The 15081-nt window shown below is 43.4% G+C and overlaps 1 protein-coding gene and 1 long non-coding RNA gene across 2 annotated transcripts; one reads left to right on the top strand and one right to left on the bottom strand.

Moving 5' to 3' along the window:
* Window positions 1–707: 707 nt before the first annotated feature.
* On the top strand, window positions 708–2287 carry LOC146683717 (uncharacterized). The gene is made up of 3 exons (XR_014917669.1): window positions 708–1081; window positions 1454–1537; window positions 1633–2287. It is a non-coding gene; the product is annotated as an uncharacterized LOC146683717 (long non-coding RNA).
* A 2440-nt stretch (window positions 2288–4727) lies between these two features.
* LOC146683716 (general transcription factor II-I repeat domain-containing protein 2B-like) lies at window positions 4728–5754 on the bottom strand. Its single transcript, XM_085445574.1, has 2 exons — window positions 5514–5754; window positions 4728–5332 (listed from the first exon to the last, which is right to left on the bottom strand). The coding sequence occupies exons 1-2, from the start codon at window positions 5752–5754 to the stop codon at window positions 4728–4730; spliced, it is 846 nt and encodes a 281-aa protein (XP_085301700.1).
* Window positions 5755–15081: the final 9327 nt, after the last annotated feature.

Raw genomic sequence — 15081 nt, 5'->3', positions numbered from 1 at the left:
AATACCTTTTTCAATTAAAATTAATGTTTTTTGTGATGGTGGAATTTTTACCTTTATGATTACAGAAGTCAAAACATCAGATGATGATAGCTTACCATCTAAACTCCCCATCTCTTGGCAAGTCTGAATTAGAGGTCTCAGCTGTATCAGCCTTTCTAGTGGATTTGCTTAAAGAGGAGATAGCTTAAGTCATTAGGTACATATTCCCTGACATTCTAGAGGTCAACCTTGCACAGTGTGTGACATTAAAGGGCATAACTTATAGAAAGGGAATGGTACTGGCCCAAAGGGCAGCAGGAGGATTGCCAGAATACTGAAAATCCATATCTGCATTGTACCACAGCATATTCTACATTGTCAGAGAGCTTGGTGGCTGGTACAGAGAGTATGACAGAGCTTTTGAGCTCCGCCCAGTATCCACAAGAATATACACTCTCGCTTCACTCTGTGAACTCCTTGATACTTATCCATTGGTTGACTATGAGATTGGATCAGTCCACATTGTGACTTTAAAAAGGCATATAGAAATAAAAGGTGTTCATATATGTGTAATAGGTTCAGTCGCATGTATTTCATTAGATAAATTCTTTTTTTTATGTCTGATCTTTATAACTTTGACTATTGGGTATGGATAGCTTTATGAAAACTAAACTGAAATGATTCTTTCTGAATATGTAATTCTTTGTTGCCTACAGAGTCCTATGGTCCTAAAGACTGTTTTGGCTGACGGAACCTGTCGAAGGCTCACTCTCTAATGGAGCGCCTGAATCAACTGAGGATCTCATCGTTGAAGTCAAGAGACAGTGTTGTCTTCAGGGCAGTTTCAGACTTCAGTTTATGGATTCCTTGTTTGGGAATGAGTTTCTTAACCTTACCTCAGTTTCAGAAGTAGCAGACAAAGGGACTCTTAAAGCTATTGACATGTCAAAGCCCACCACATGGACATAAAAAAAGAGTAACAGAGTTGGTGAAACTCAAGATGGAAAAGACTTTTTCATACAGAAGACATGAAGTTGTTCGTGATGCACCGATGGTGGAGGCTTTCATGGCAAGATGGCCTGATCTATTTGATTTCCATGAGGTAAGGTTTGCCTCATACACAGTGTTCTTGTGGTATTAGCCTAAAATGGTTAAGGCACAGTTGTGCACAGTTATAAATGGATAATGTAAGTGATAAAGCCACAACATTCACTTAGCATGATCCTCTTTGGATGAAACTTTATAATTGTGGAAGATTTCAAATGTTTTCCCATGATAAATTCTCTCATATTGTATTTTTACATCTGCTTGTTTTTTTTAACCTTCACTTTGTCAACTTATTATTAATTGCCAGTAAACCTATTATTAATTTGTGTGCCTTTACTTTAAAAACATTCATGTAAAGTACACTATTAAAACTTAAATGAAGGACAAGGGCTGAATGAAGATGCTAATTACATACATTTCATTTCAGTGTGAAGATGTTGATGCTGAGTGTGTCAAGGGAGTGTGTATCTACATGGGTGAAGACGCTGGCATGCTTATCCGGGAGTATGTGGTATGTACTTGTCTTTTTTTTTTCTTTTTTTTTGGACTTTCCACAGTGTGTCATATTACTTACTTGAAATGACTAACATGGCTTCTTTTTTACAGGGCATGGAAGAACGTGCCATCAGTGAGACTGTTGAAGACACCACTGTTTGAATTTATCTTCTTAAAGAGAAAGCTTCAGCAGATGAACAAGAGTTGTCCTTACAGGCATCAGGGTGGCGAAGAATAATGTAGCATTTGCTGTGATAATGCTATTTGGACTCATGTATGCATTAAACCTTGCCTACCCTGCGGACCTTCGCTACAACTTTGACGTTTTCCAGAAGGTTTTCATGGAACTGGATGGAGCTAAACTCTCTAAAGTTCTTGCTTTCAAAAACCACCTGTTTCATTGAGAAGTCAAAGACTGCACTTCTGCAATTCTTTGCAGTTTTTCATTTTGTGTTCAGTAACGTTATACTGCTTACGTTTTTATTGCTTTCCCCTCATGTGATTGCAATGCAGGATGATTTTTCCTTTTGGTATCATGTTGTAAGAAATTTTTACTGACGATTTTTGGCAATATGTTCTAAGTCAACCTTAATGTCCTGCTTACATGTTTAAAATTAAAATTAAAATTCATGTAGGTGTTTGGTATTAGTTATGGAACAATGTCATTTAAGGCTCAACTTAGTTGAAATCTTGTACAGGTAAATACTTGTACAGAAGCTGAAACTGTTGTCAAATAATACACAAGTTATATTTGTGTAAATCTGTTTATTCATAAAAGCGTGTTGCTTTTTTTAGGTAGTCTTAATTTAGTTTACATTTTCAATTGTGTAATTAATACAAATGTTATATGTAAGAGATGACAGGTTCATCTATAAGCACTTTCTTTTATTTGCTGCTAAGGTCAGTTTTTTGTGAAATATTTGCAAATATATTCTCAAACTAACTTTTTCTTTTAGTTATTTCTGCAGGCTATCTTTAAAAATGTGTTAACAAGTTTACATGGATGTGATTTTGGACTTGTTCATGGCAGAATTGCTGCTTTCACTGCTGTTACAGTTTAATAAAGGTGAATTGTTCAGTAGCACTCACAGTCTTTGCCTTTTTTGTCAATAATGATCAGTTAATATTTCAATTGAAAAAAATTAAGTAGGATTTAAAGCCATAATTTGTGTTGCAGGAACATAATTGCAATGTGTTTACATTACATAATATCATTGCGTACCACTGGCAAATACAAATAAGTTGGTGTTAAACATTAAAATATATTGACATTATGCAATACATTGATATTATGATAACAGATTAATATTAGTACATCAAACATGATTTTTTAAAGTAATCTGATGTAAATAAAATACTTTGATTTGACAAGCATTAATTACTTGAGGGAAAGTGGAAAATTAAGTCAGTCATACTTATTCATATTATGTGGGACGGATGTACACAACAAAATCAAGTAAATTGAAAGAACTTTTTTTTCCAGTGTAGATTAAATTGTTCATATCATGTTCAAGTGAAGTAAGTCAATAATATAGCAATGTTAAATCCCGTGACACTGCACGGGTTTCAGACTCGCGCTCTTTAGATCGTGGTTTCAGGAAGGCATCCATCTCAGTCAAGTCGAGCAGCCACCACTACTTTTTTTGGTATACCAAAAAAAGTAAATTAGGTGGTTGTTACATTAAAAAAGCCTAACTTGTAATTTGAACACAATAATTTCATGTTACTATGAACGTAATTAAATCATGTAGGATTTGCATGGAATTCAAAAACTTAATTTGTTCTTGTTGAGACGACCTGATACAATCTAGTAAGAGTGGTTAGTTGCTGAACTCATGAAATTCACAAGATCGCACAAGATTTCAAACTGCAGGAAAATCAGTGGAGTTATAAGAGGGAGAGAACTACACACGCACCACGTGCATGCTATTCCTATTTATTGTGGATTAACCTGTCAAGGACAAAACCAAAAAAATTCTGCATCAAATACAGGAAATCATAGCTTTCCTGTGTTTCCTAGATTGTTGGCATGGTGGTTAGTGCTGTTGCTTCACAGTAAGAAGGTCCTGGGTTCAAATCCACATTCTGGCTAGTTTGCAGTGGCTTCTCTCTGGGTATTCTGGTTTCCTCCCACAGTTAAAAGTCATGCAGTTATTAGAGTTAGGGTTAACTGGTTATTCTAAATTACCTGTGAATGTAAGTGTAAATGCTTGTTTGTTTCTATGTGATAGACTGGTGAGGTGTCCAGGGTGTACCCTGCCTCATAACCTATCATTTCAGGGTTATTTCCCAGCCCTCCTGCAACCCGGAGGATGGTAGTCATTGTAAATCCATTCAAATTTTATGGTAACCAGGATCTAGACTTTGTTGAACATTATGTAATATGAAGACAACATGTAGTATTTAAGTGACCAAGTAGTATTGGGGTAAACGTTATTGAATAGTGTTGAAATAAAATGACAAAATTGTGAAGGATTACAACATTCCAAGAGCTCAACTTACTTCATCTGAACATGTTTCAATCGCGTTTTAGCAACACAAAATGCACAGGTTTATTGAATATGAAAAAGTTGTGTTGATTTAACTCAGTTGTTTAATTTTCTGCCAAAGCAAAACATTTGTGTGCAACAAATGTCCATTATTGAATCAAGTAAATCCAACATGGCCTTTTTTTCAGTGTGGACAGCTCACCAGTCTATCACATATACCAGGGGTCTGCAACCTTTATCATCAAAAGAGCCATTTTGCCCCTCTTCTGCCAAAAAAAAATCGTAGGGAACCGCAAAAAATAACGTAATAATTTAACTTTTCATCTTTTTTTTCTTACCTGTTACAACCACTGAATAAAACAAACAGAAGTGCAATGTGCATTTGTAGGCCTGCTTTGAAATAAATTAAACTGTTAACTGTAGGCCTATTTAAGTCCGCCGTATATTTTTGTAATAGTAAAATAAAAACTAGCCCACTTTAATATAAATAAAACATTTAGCTGCAACTTAGCAGCTTTTAAAAGAAATAGAAAATTAGGAGAGTCTTTGACAAGTCCATGTCAGTGTTCTCTCGGCCTCTTCGGGTTTTTTGCTCAGCCAGCAATCAACTGAAGCACCTGAACATACAAAAAATCTACATCAGCTTGAAAAATATAAGTCTAAAATATTTCTTTTCTGAAAAATAATAGCTTGTAAAATACTATTATCCTTACCATTTTAATGTGACTTCTGTGTCTGAAGTTCGCTGCAGATCTTCCCTATGTCGGGGCTGTAAGATGTGACTTTGATCTTCATACAGGACTGTAGGCTCTCATCTTTGAGGCAGGAGCGGTGTTTGGACTTTATAAAATTCATGCTTGAGAAAACTTGCTCACATAAGTATGTTGAGCCAAAGATGGACAAGACTCCAAAAGCATACTTTTTCATGTTAATATACGTGTCAGGAATGGCACTCCATGTTTCAAAAACCAGTTTGTCGCGGTGGGGGAGTTTTTCCATATCACTCCATTTGTGCTCTTTAGCGAGCGTAGCCTTCTGACGGGCAACTTCTTCAAGATCCGCCGTCAGTGTTTTGAACTTATTTACCCACAAATCTTTATCCACTATGTCGGCCAGTTCAATTTCTAGATCAGACTTACATACTCTGGTGAATGCAACTGTGTTCAGCAGAGATGGGTCGATGTCCAGCGGTGTGACAGGGAAAGAGAGAGTATGTTTCTCCTTTCTGAAATCACGGAATCGTTCTCCAAATGCAGCTTGCATTGCAATGATGGTCCGGTGGAAATATTCATAATTTATTTCATTGTTTGCTTCTTTGAACTCTCTTAGGGAGGGGAAGTGAGAGAGCATACGTTTTTATGCATCTCTTGCGAACACTGTCATTTTGCACTCAAATGCCAAAAAAATTCTCCAGCATCTGCAGGGCCGTGCTTCCCTTTCCTTGTAGATTTGTATTCAGCGTGTTCAAGTGACTTGTCATATCCACCATGAAGTAAAATTTACCCAGCCAATCGGGGTCTTCCAGTTCAGGATAGCGGAGGCCTTTGCTTTCCAAGAACGTTTTCACATGCTCCAGACAGGTAGCGGAGCGTTTCAGCACCTCTCCCCTGGACAGCCACCGGACTTTGTTGTGCAGCAGGAGATCTGAATATGCGTTGTCGACTTCTTCTAACAATGAACAAAACTGTCGGTGGCTTAACCCATTTGCAATTATTTTGTTCACTATCTTGATAACGAGGTTCATCACTTCGACACATTCGGGGGGGGGGGGGAATGTTTGTGCGCACAGTGGTTCTTGGTGGAGGATGCAGTGAAACGCCATCAGCTCTCGATCCAGTGACTTTTGAAGCAAATTCACAAAGCCCTTCTGTGCTCCTCTCATACTGGGTGCCCCATCAGTAGACACTGACACCAGGTGAGTGGTGTTTATTCCTTTCGCTTCTAGACAACTCACAACAGCCTCACAAATGTCCTGCCCTCGTGTTTGGCCCTTTAGCGGTATGAGTTCAATCAGTTCTTCCTGAGGCCTATCACAGTTGACATATCTGCATAACAGTGCTGTCTGCTCAACATCGTTTACATCACTTGACTCATCGCAGGCAATTGAAAATGCTTGAGCTTAATTGATGTCATCAATTTGCTTACGGCTGATGTTTTCCGCCATTTTAATGGTCCTGTCTGTGACGGTCTTTGCGGAGAGAGGCATTTCTCTAATTTTCTGAACAATTTCCCCCTTGTTTTTAAAGTCGGAGAATAGATGCTCTGATATTTTTATGAACGATTCTTTCAAATATTCTCCGTCTGTGAACGGCTTCCCCCTCTTTACAATCTCCAGAGCTGCCACACAACTAGCAGTGCTAGTTGGCTGTGGAGAGCTGATCCACTTCTTGAAAGATAGTTTGTTCTCTTCAGCTTTTCGCAGCAGTTCTGAAATTGCTCTCTTTCGCTCATCTTCGGTTGGGTATTTTTCAGCGAATGCTAAGTGTTTGCTTTGAAAATGTCTTTCAATGTTACATTTTTTGTTGTTCGATATTCTCTCGCCACATATCAAGCACACAGGTAAGCCAGCGTCGCTGGCGGTGAATGCAAATAAATAAATTTTATTTAAAAAAAAGAAAAACTTTAAAATATTTCATTTAATTTAATTTCTGTCAAACCAAGTTGCTCTGGAACAAATAAATCACTGAAATAAGCTAAAGATAACCTCTTAGATATAACCCGAGTGACTCAGCTCTCATATTTAATGTCCACTGACTGCTGAGGGCCAGCAGGGATTTTGAAAATAATGTGCCAGGATCCCTTCACCTTTTTAACAATCCCTTCCTGACCGGTGAGGGTGAAACAGAGGTTCTGTAGACTTGTAAATGTTCCATCAAATTAGTTTAGGTTTCTTTCTGTGTCCAGATGTCATGGAAAATATTCAAATGTGCATTTGTAAATGTAAATGTATTTGCATACTTATGTATGCTTTCCACTGTAATTCCTTTTACAGGAACCCTCCAGGTTCCTGTTTTGTCTCCCTCCATGCAACATATTTGTTGCATATTCTACCTTTCTACCTTTAAAAGCCGCCACCAGCCAAATGGCTGGTAGACTTTTAGCTAAGCTTTAGCTTCAGCCAAGTGGAAGCTAAATTGGCTAGTCATTCATATGTAAATTGGGTTGTTACCTGGGAATTCTGGAGGGAGGGGAGTGGGGGTGTGTGATTGAGGGCGTGGGGGAGCTGCTAAAAGCTGTGCACAGTCACCAACTTGGAGTGTTTCAGTTTGCCGTCTTAGGGAGGACATTTTTACAAATAATAATAAAAAGTGATTGAGTACATTCCAACATTTTCAGCAATCACTCACAATCCTGGCACTGCCATGGTATCTGTAGTCTGCATTTACCTTGGCTTGGCTTCCTGATCAATTGTCCACTACCAAAAGGAAGCCAAGCCCTGTGATCACACCCTGTTTTGTTGTAAAGGATGACAGGGCTTGATCAGTCGTCCATTGTGGCATCGTCCATTGTGGCATCAATGTGATCACACCCTGTTTTGTTGTAAAGGATGACAGGGCTTGATCAGTCGTTCACTGCAACAGATACACATGTGGTAAATGCAGACTACCATGGCAGTGCCAGGATTGTGAGTGATTGCTGAAAATGTTGGAATGTACTCACTCACTTTTTATTATTATTTGTAAAAATGTGTACAAATGGTTGGTTTTTTGTACTGTTTTTATCAATAAATCCCAGCAACAAAGGACATACACCCATGTGTGTTGATTTCTCCCTAAGATGGCAAACTGAAACACTCCAAGTTGGTGACTTTTGGAGATTTATTTCCCTGGATGATTGAGAATGCATCAAACTGAAACACTCCAAGTTGGTGACTGTGCACAGCTTTTAGCAGCTCCCCCACCCCCTCAATCACACACCCCCACTCCCCTCCCTCCAGAATTCCCAGGTAACAACCCAATTTACATATGAATGACTAGCCAATTTAGCTTCCACTTGGCTGAAGCTAAAGCCTAGCTGAAAGCCATTTGGCAACTCTCCAGGTTTTATAGGTAGAAAAGCCAAATGGCTGGGCTCAGGGCCTGCCAGTGTTAATATTAGAAGGCTATTCAATATTTATAAAAACACCCAGCACGCCCCTGCGGGCGGTTTATCCTTCAAGCTCGGGTCCTCTACCAGAGGCCTGGGAGCTTGAGGGTCCTGCGCAGTATCTTAGCTGTTCCCAGGACTGCGCTCTTCTGGACAGAGATCTCCGATGTTGTTCCCGGGATCTGCTGGAGCCACTCGCCTAGCTTGGGAGTCACCGCACCTAGTGCTCCGATTACCACGGGGACCACCGTTACCTTCACCCTCCACATCCTCTCGAGCTCTTCTCTGAGCCCTTGGTATTTCTCCAGCTTCTCGTGTTCCTTCTTCCTGATATTGCTGTCATTCGGAACCGCTACATCGATCACTACGGCCGTCTTCTTCTGTTTGTCTACCACCACTATGTCCGGTTGGTTAGCCACCACCATTTTGTCCGTCTGTATCTGGAAGTCCCACAGGATCTTAGCTCTGTCATTCTCCACCACCCTTGGGGGCATCTCCCATTTTGACCTCGGGACTTCCAGGTTATACTCGGCACAGATGTTCCTGTACACTATGCCGGCCACTTGGTTATGGCGTTCCATGTATGCCTTGCCTGCTAGCATCTTGCACCCTGCTGTTATGTGCTGGATTGTCTCTGGGGCATCTTTACACAGCCTGCACCTGGGGTCTTGCCTGGTGTGATAGACCCCAGCCTCTATGGATCTTGTACTCAGAGCTTGTTCTTGTGCTGCCATGATTAGTGCCTCTGTGCTGTCTTTCAGTCCAGCTTTGTCCAGCCACTGGTAGGATTTCTGGATATCAGCCACCTCCTCTATCTGCCGGTGGTACATACCGTGCAGGGCTCTGTCCTTCCATGATGGTTCCTCGTCTCCCTCCTCTTTCTTGGGTTTCTGCTGCCTGAGGTATTCACTGAGCACTCGGTCAGTTGGGGCCATCTTCCCAATGTATTCTTGGATGTTCGTTGTCTCATCCTGGACTGTGGTGCTGACACTCACCAGTCCCCGGCCCCCTTCCTTCCGCTTAGCGTACAGCCTCAGGGTGCTGGACTTGGGGTGAAACCCTCCATGCATGGTAAGGAGCTTTCTTGTCTTTATGTCAGTGGCTTCTATCTCCTCCTTTGGCCAGCCTATTACCCCAGCAGGGTACCTGATCACGGGCAGGGCGTACGTGTTGATGGCCCGGATCTTGTTCTTACCATTCAGCTGACTCCTCAGGACTTGCCTGACCCTCTGCAGGTACTTGGTGGTTGCAGCTTTTCTAGCGGCCTCTTCATGGTTCCCATTCGCCTGCGGGATCCCCAAGTACTTGTAACTGTCCTCTATGTCTGCAATGTTGCCTTCTGGTAGTTCAATCCCCTCAGTTCTGACTACCTTCCCTCTCTTTGTTACCATCCGACTACACTTCTCCAGTCCGAACGACATTCCAATGTCATTGCTGTATAGCCTGGTAGTGTGGATCAGTGAATCGATGTCTCGTTCACTCTTGGCATACAGCTTGATGTCATCCATGTACAGGAGGTGGCTGACAACTGCTCCGTTCCGTAGTCGGTATCCGTAGCCAGTCTTGTTAATGATCTCACTGAGGGGGTTCAGGCCTATGCAGAACAGCAGTGGGGACAGAGCATCTCCTTGGTAGATCCCGCACTTGATGGTGACTTGTGCTATGGGCTTGGAGTTGGCCTCTAGTGTTGTACGCCACATCCCCATTGAGTTCCTGATGAAGGCTCTTAGGGTCCCATTGATCTTGTACAATTCTAGGCATTCCAGTATCCAGCTGTGGTGCATTGAGTCATAGGCCTTCTTGTAATCAATCCAGGCAGTGCACAGGTTGGTCAGTCTGGTCTTGCAGTCTCGGCTGATTGTTCTGTCTACCAGTAGCTGGTGTTTTGCGCCTCTGGTATTCTTGCCAATTCCTTTCTGTGTCCCGCTCATGTATTGACCCATGTGCCTGTTCATCTTAGCCGATATGATGCCTGACAGGAGCTTCCATGTAGTACTGAGGCAGGTTATTGGTCGGTAGTTGGAGGGGACCGGTCCCTTCTTGGGGTCCTTGGGGATCAGGACCGTCCGGCCTTCAGTTAGCCATTCCGGGTGTCTCTCGTTAACTAGCAGCTGGTTCATTTGTGCTGCCAGACGCTCGTGGAGTGCAGTTAGCTTCTTCAGCCAGTAGGCGTGAACCATGTCGGGCCCTGGTGCTGTCCAACTCTTCATACTGGAGACCCTTTCTTGGATATCTGCCACTGTGATGGTTACTGGACCCTGTTCAGGGAGGTCGCTGTGGTCTGCCCTCAGATCCTCTAGCCACTGAGCATTGCCGTTATGGGTTGCATCCTTCTCCCATATGCTCTTCCAGTATTGCTCCGTCTCCAGCCTTGGTGGTGCTGTTCTCTTATTGTTCCCTTGCCACTGAGAGTACACCTTTGCTGGTTCTGTGGAGAACAGCTGGTTTATTCTCCTGCCTTCTATCTCTCTGGTGTACCTCCTCAAGCGGCTGGCCAAGGCTGTGAGTCTTTGCTTGGCAGTTTCCAAGGCCTCAGGTATGGACAGCTTGCTGTATTTCTTAGGCACCTTATTCGTCGCACCTTTCTGCAACTCCGTTAGTTGGCTAACCTCTCTCCGTGCTACTTTGATCTTGCCCTCTAGCCTCTTTCTCCATGGAGGGTACTGCCCCTTGTGGCTGTTCAACTTGTAGCCAAGCATCTCACTGATCACTGCTGCCGTATTGTAGATCAGCTTGTTAGTGTCGGTAATCGTGGTTGTAGGTATTGCCCGTAGTGCTGCATTAACATCATCTAGCAGACCTTCTGAGGGTACTTCACGTAATCTTGGTAACCGGCTACGGGGGATCCAGGTTTCAAGCTTGGCCATGATCCTATTTTTCAGGTCAGTTCCTCTCGCACTCAACGATCCTTCTCCTATCACACTTGGGGCTATGTACCCAATCTCGGGTGGGGGTGATGATATCTCCCCACTGACCTGGCGTCCTGACTCCTCCTTGCCGTAGCATTTGTGTTGTACCTCGTCAATCTCTAGCTGTGAGAGCAGTCCCTTCTTTCGAATGTTGGAACACTGAGCTACTAGTTGTTTCGCCGTCATTGTGGATGTTGGGTATCGAAGAATCCATAGGTCCCTCATCCTATTCATGTAGCCCCTTCCGCCGGGGTTACTTGCGTAGTAGCATTCCAACAACGCCCTGTTTTCGTCCCTTGCCCACCGATGCCTTCTTGTTCCAGTAGCCCACTTTTCGTCAGGGTGCCCTGGTTCCTCAACACCTGACGCGGACCTTGTTGATCCGGGCGACGTCCGAGCCGGCATGCCTTCATATTTATCTGTCTCGCTCATGTCTGCGGTAGGCTTGCTTAGCATAGGGGGTCTAGCCTTAGGACCCTTACTGGATACAGACGCCCCAGGCAGGAATCGAACTTGCGATCCTCTGTTCCAAAGGCGTGTAGTCTAACCACTACGCTATCCAGCTGCTGGATATATATATATATATATATATATATATATATATATATATACACACACACACACACATATACATACATACATACATACACACACACACATACATATACATACATACATACACATACATAATACTTCTGATCAATCTGAAATATTACTCTCATTAGATGAAGAGAAGGCCTTTGACAGGGTCGAGAAGAGGAAATCCCACTCAACTCTGTCAAAGTATGGCATAGGCCCTAATTATATCTCCTTTGTTAAGCTGCTTTACACAAAACCTAAGGCCTCGGTTAATACAAATAATATAACTTCTAGTCCTTTCCTCCTCCACCGCTCTACAAGACAAGGGTGCCCTTTGTTAATCTGTGTCCAGATGTCATGGAAAATATTCAAATGTGCATTTGTAAATGTAAATGTATTTGCATACTTATGTATGCTTTCCACTGTAATTCCTTTTACAGGAACCCTCCAGGTTCCTGTGTTGTCTCCCTCCATGCAACATATTTAATATAATGGAGAAATGCTCAGTTCGTGTAATATCAGTAATAGTTCCTGTTACGCCCCACTTAATGAACGGAGTGTCGACTGGAGTGAGGGGTAACACAAAGTGAAAGGGAACACATGAACTACTGGAGAAATAGATGTCAGTATACAAGATTTATTGCCTAAAACTACTACAGTACAAAAACACAGGGAAGCTCTTTTCTTCAGGGTCTCCAAGGCCAAAACAATAAACAAAACACCCCCCTTTAGCTAGAAATCAAAACCAAGTACTCACTAACCAAAAACAAAATACAATGGCTGAGCTCCCTGTCTAACCAAACCAGGAGAAAACAGGTGAAACAAAAATGGCAGAGAACCCCTACCTGCTTCCACAATGACAAACTAATTATCACAATAAGGGCACACCTTCGCTCACAATAAAAGAAAGAAAAACCAAAGTTCACAGAGGGTAAGTTCTCACACACATACACACAAAGGCCCGCTGCCCAAAACTCTACAGCTCACAGCTCTGGCAACATGGGGAAAATGGCAGGGGGTGTGGCAGTTTAGGATGGCAGCCTATATGCCGTGGCTGACGAGCTGGAACACACCTCAGCTGCGGCTCATGAGGCAGACCTGCAACACAAGAAAAAGGAGAAAAACAACTCTTCGACAGAGGGAGAGCCACTAGAGGTCAGCGACCGTAACACCCCCCCCCACATAAAATATCACATACAGTAAACAGACACCTTTAACAACTGCCACCAAGTCCGTTACTGGGGTTAAGGGGTTAATACTGGGTCCTGGACAGTGCGTCAGCCACCACGTTGTCCACACCTCTCTGATGTCGGATGTCTATGTTATACTCCTGAGCAAGCAACGCCCATCTCATCAATCTTTGGTTATGATTGTACATGTGCTTTAGAAATACCAGAGGGTTATGGTCAGCATAAACCATGACAGGGGTGGTGGTTGACCCCACGTACACGTCAAAATGCTGCAGAGCAAGCAACATGGCCCGGGTTTCCTTCTCAATGGTGGAATAGTTGAGTTGATGAGGCTTGAACTTAGCTGAGAAGTAGGAAACCGGGTGACTGATGCCATCAACTCCATCCTGTAACAGTACTGCTCCAGCGCCAGTAGCACTTGCATCCACTTCCAGCTTGAAGGCCTTGCTGAAGTCGGGAGCAGCCAGTACAGGGGCACTGCAAAGGAGAGACTTGGCACAGTCAAATGCATGTTGGCACTCAGCAGTCCATACGAAGGGTTCCTTTGGACTGCACAGACGAGTCAGGGGAGCCACCACTGTTGAAAAGTTCCGGCAGAAACACCTGTAGTAGCCCACCAGACCCAAGAAGCGTCTGAGCTCCCGTCTGGTGGTGGGCACCGGGTAGCTCAGTACGGCCTCCACCTTTGCATTCACGGGGCGCACCTGGCCATGTCCCACTTGTTTTCCGAGGTATGTCACTACCACCTTGGCAAATTCACACTTTGCCAGGTTCAGAGTTAGGGAAGCCTGGGTTAAACGAGCAAAAACATCCCTCAGAGTACTCACGTGATCAGTCCAGCAAGAAGAATATACCACAATGTCATCCAAATACACATTACAACTGTGAATGTCGGCTAACACAAGGTTCATAAGTCGTTGGAAAGTGGCTGGTGCATTCCGCATGCCAAACGCCATCACTGTGTACTGCAAGAAATAGTCTGGAGTAACAAATGCTGAAATATCAGAGGCTCTGCTAGTTAGAGGAACCTGCCAGTACCCTTTTAACAGATCTAGCTTTGTTATGTAGGTGGCGGCTCCAATACTGTCTATGCAGTCTTCCATGCGAGGCAATGGGTATGAGTCAGGGACTGTGACTGCATTTACTCTCCTAAAATCAGTACAAAAAACGAGGAGAACCGTCTGACTTTGGTGTCAGCAGACATGGAGAGCTCCAAGAGCTATGGCTAGGTATCGCCAAACCATTTTCAAGCAGGTACTGTACCTCGTTTTTCATTAATTCCCTCTTGAGTGGGGGGCACCGGTATGCGTGTTGCTTAATAGGGCACGCATCACCCACGTCAATGTCGTGCTTTAACACTGGGGTTTTAGACGGTACATCCCCAAACAGACTAGGGTGCGCTTGGATCAGATCTTTCACATCGTCTCTCTCGTCATGAGGAAGATAGGAGAGGTACGTGTCTAAGGCACCAAGAACCTCTGAGTTTGCAAGCCTGCCGCTCTGCTGACCTTCACTACCCTTCACCAAACCATCATCATGGTTTATGGGCACAGAAATGAGTGAGATGGAGCCCTCGCGATCGTCTTCCCTAGAGTGAAACAGTTTCAGCATGTTTATATGGCAGAGCCGTGTTTTACGCCTCCTATCCGGAGTGTGAACAATGTAGTCTGTGTCATTGACTTTGCTCTCTACCACATATGGTCCCGCAAATTGGGCTGACAGAGACGGACCAGATGTGGGCACCAACACTAGTACCTGATCACCAGGTTTAAAAGAACGCTGCACTGCCTTCCGGTCATACTGCCGCTTTATTTTCCCTTGGGCTGCTGACAGAGACTTCTTAGCTATTGCACAAGCATGGTACAAACGTTCCCGACACTGCGTGACAAACTCAAGCACATTTGATTGCGGCTGCACATCAGACAAAAACTGTTCTTTCAGGGCTTTTAGAGGCCCTCTCACACTGTGCCCAAAAACTAATTCAGCAGGGCTGAAACCAAGGGACTCCTGTTTTGCTTCACGAGCTGCAAACAGCAGGAATGGCAGTCCCTCATCCCAGTTCTTGTCAGTCACCAGACAATATTTTCGCATCATCAACTTGATGGTCTGGTGCCATCTTTCTAGTGCACCTTGTGACTGGGGATGGTAAGGGCTGGAAGGGATGTGTCTGATACCAAGTGATTGTAATGTCTGCTTGAACAGTTTTGACTGGAAATTGCTGCCTTGGTCGGTCTGAACAATTCTAGGCAGACCGAATGTTGAAAAGAATTTAAGTAGAGCCTTAATCACAGTGGGAGCGGTGATTTT

This window comes from Copadichromis virginalis, linkage group LG22, assembly GCF_057382275.1.
Source record: "Copadichromis virginalis isolate Kocher_CV1m ecotype Utaka linkage group LG22, C_Virginalis_male_GT1.1, whole genome shotgun sequence".
NCBI lineage: Eukaryota > Metazoa > Chordata > Actinopteri > Cichliformes > Cichlidae > Copadichromis > Copadichromis virginalis.
The sequence above is the reverse complement of the archived record's forward strand: the minus strand, read 5'-3'. Positions and strand labels throughout refer to the sequence as shown.

Bases quoted from the DNA above. Each gene is read 5' to 3' on its own strand.
- LOC146683716 (XM_085445574.1), bottom strand. From the start codon at position 5,754: ATGAACCTCGTTATCAAGATAGTGAACAAAATAATTGCAAATGGGTTA. The intron at 5,333-5,513 runs GTAAATTTTACT...CCTCCCTAAGAG, and splicing joins GGAAGACCCCGATTGGCTGG to AGTTCAAAGAAGCAAACAAT.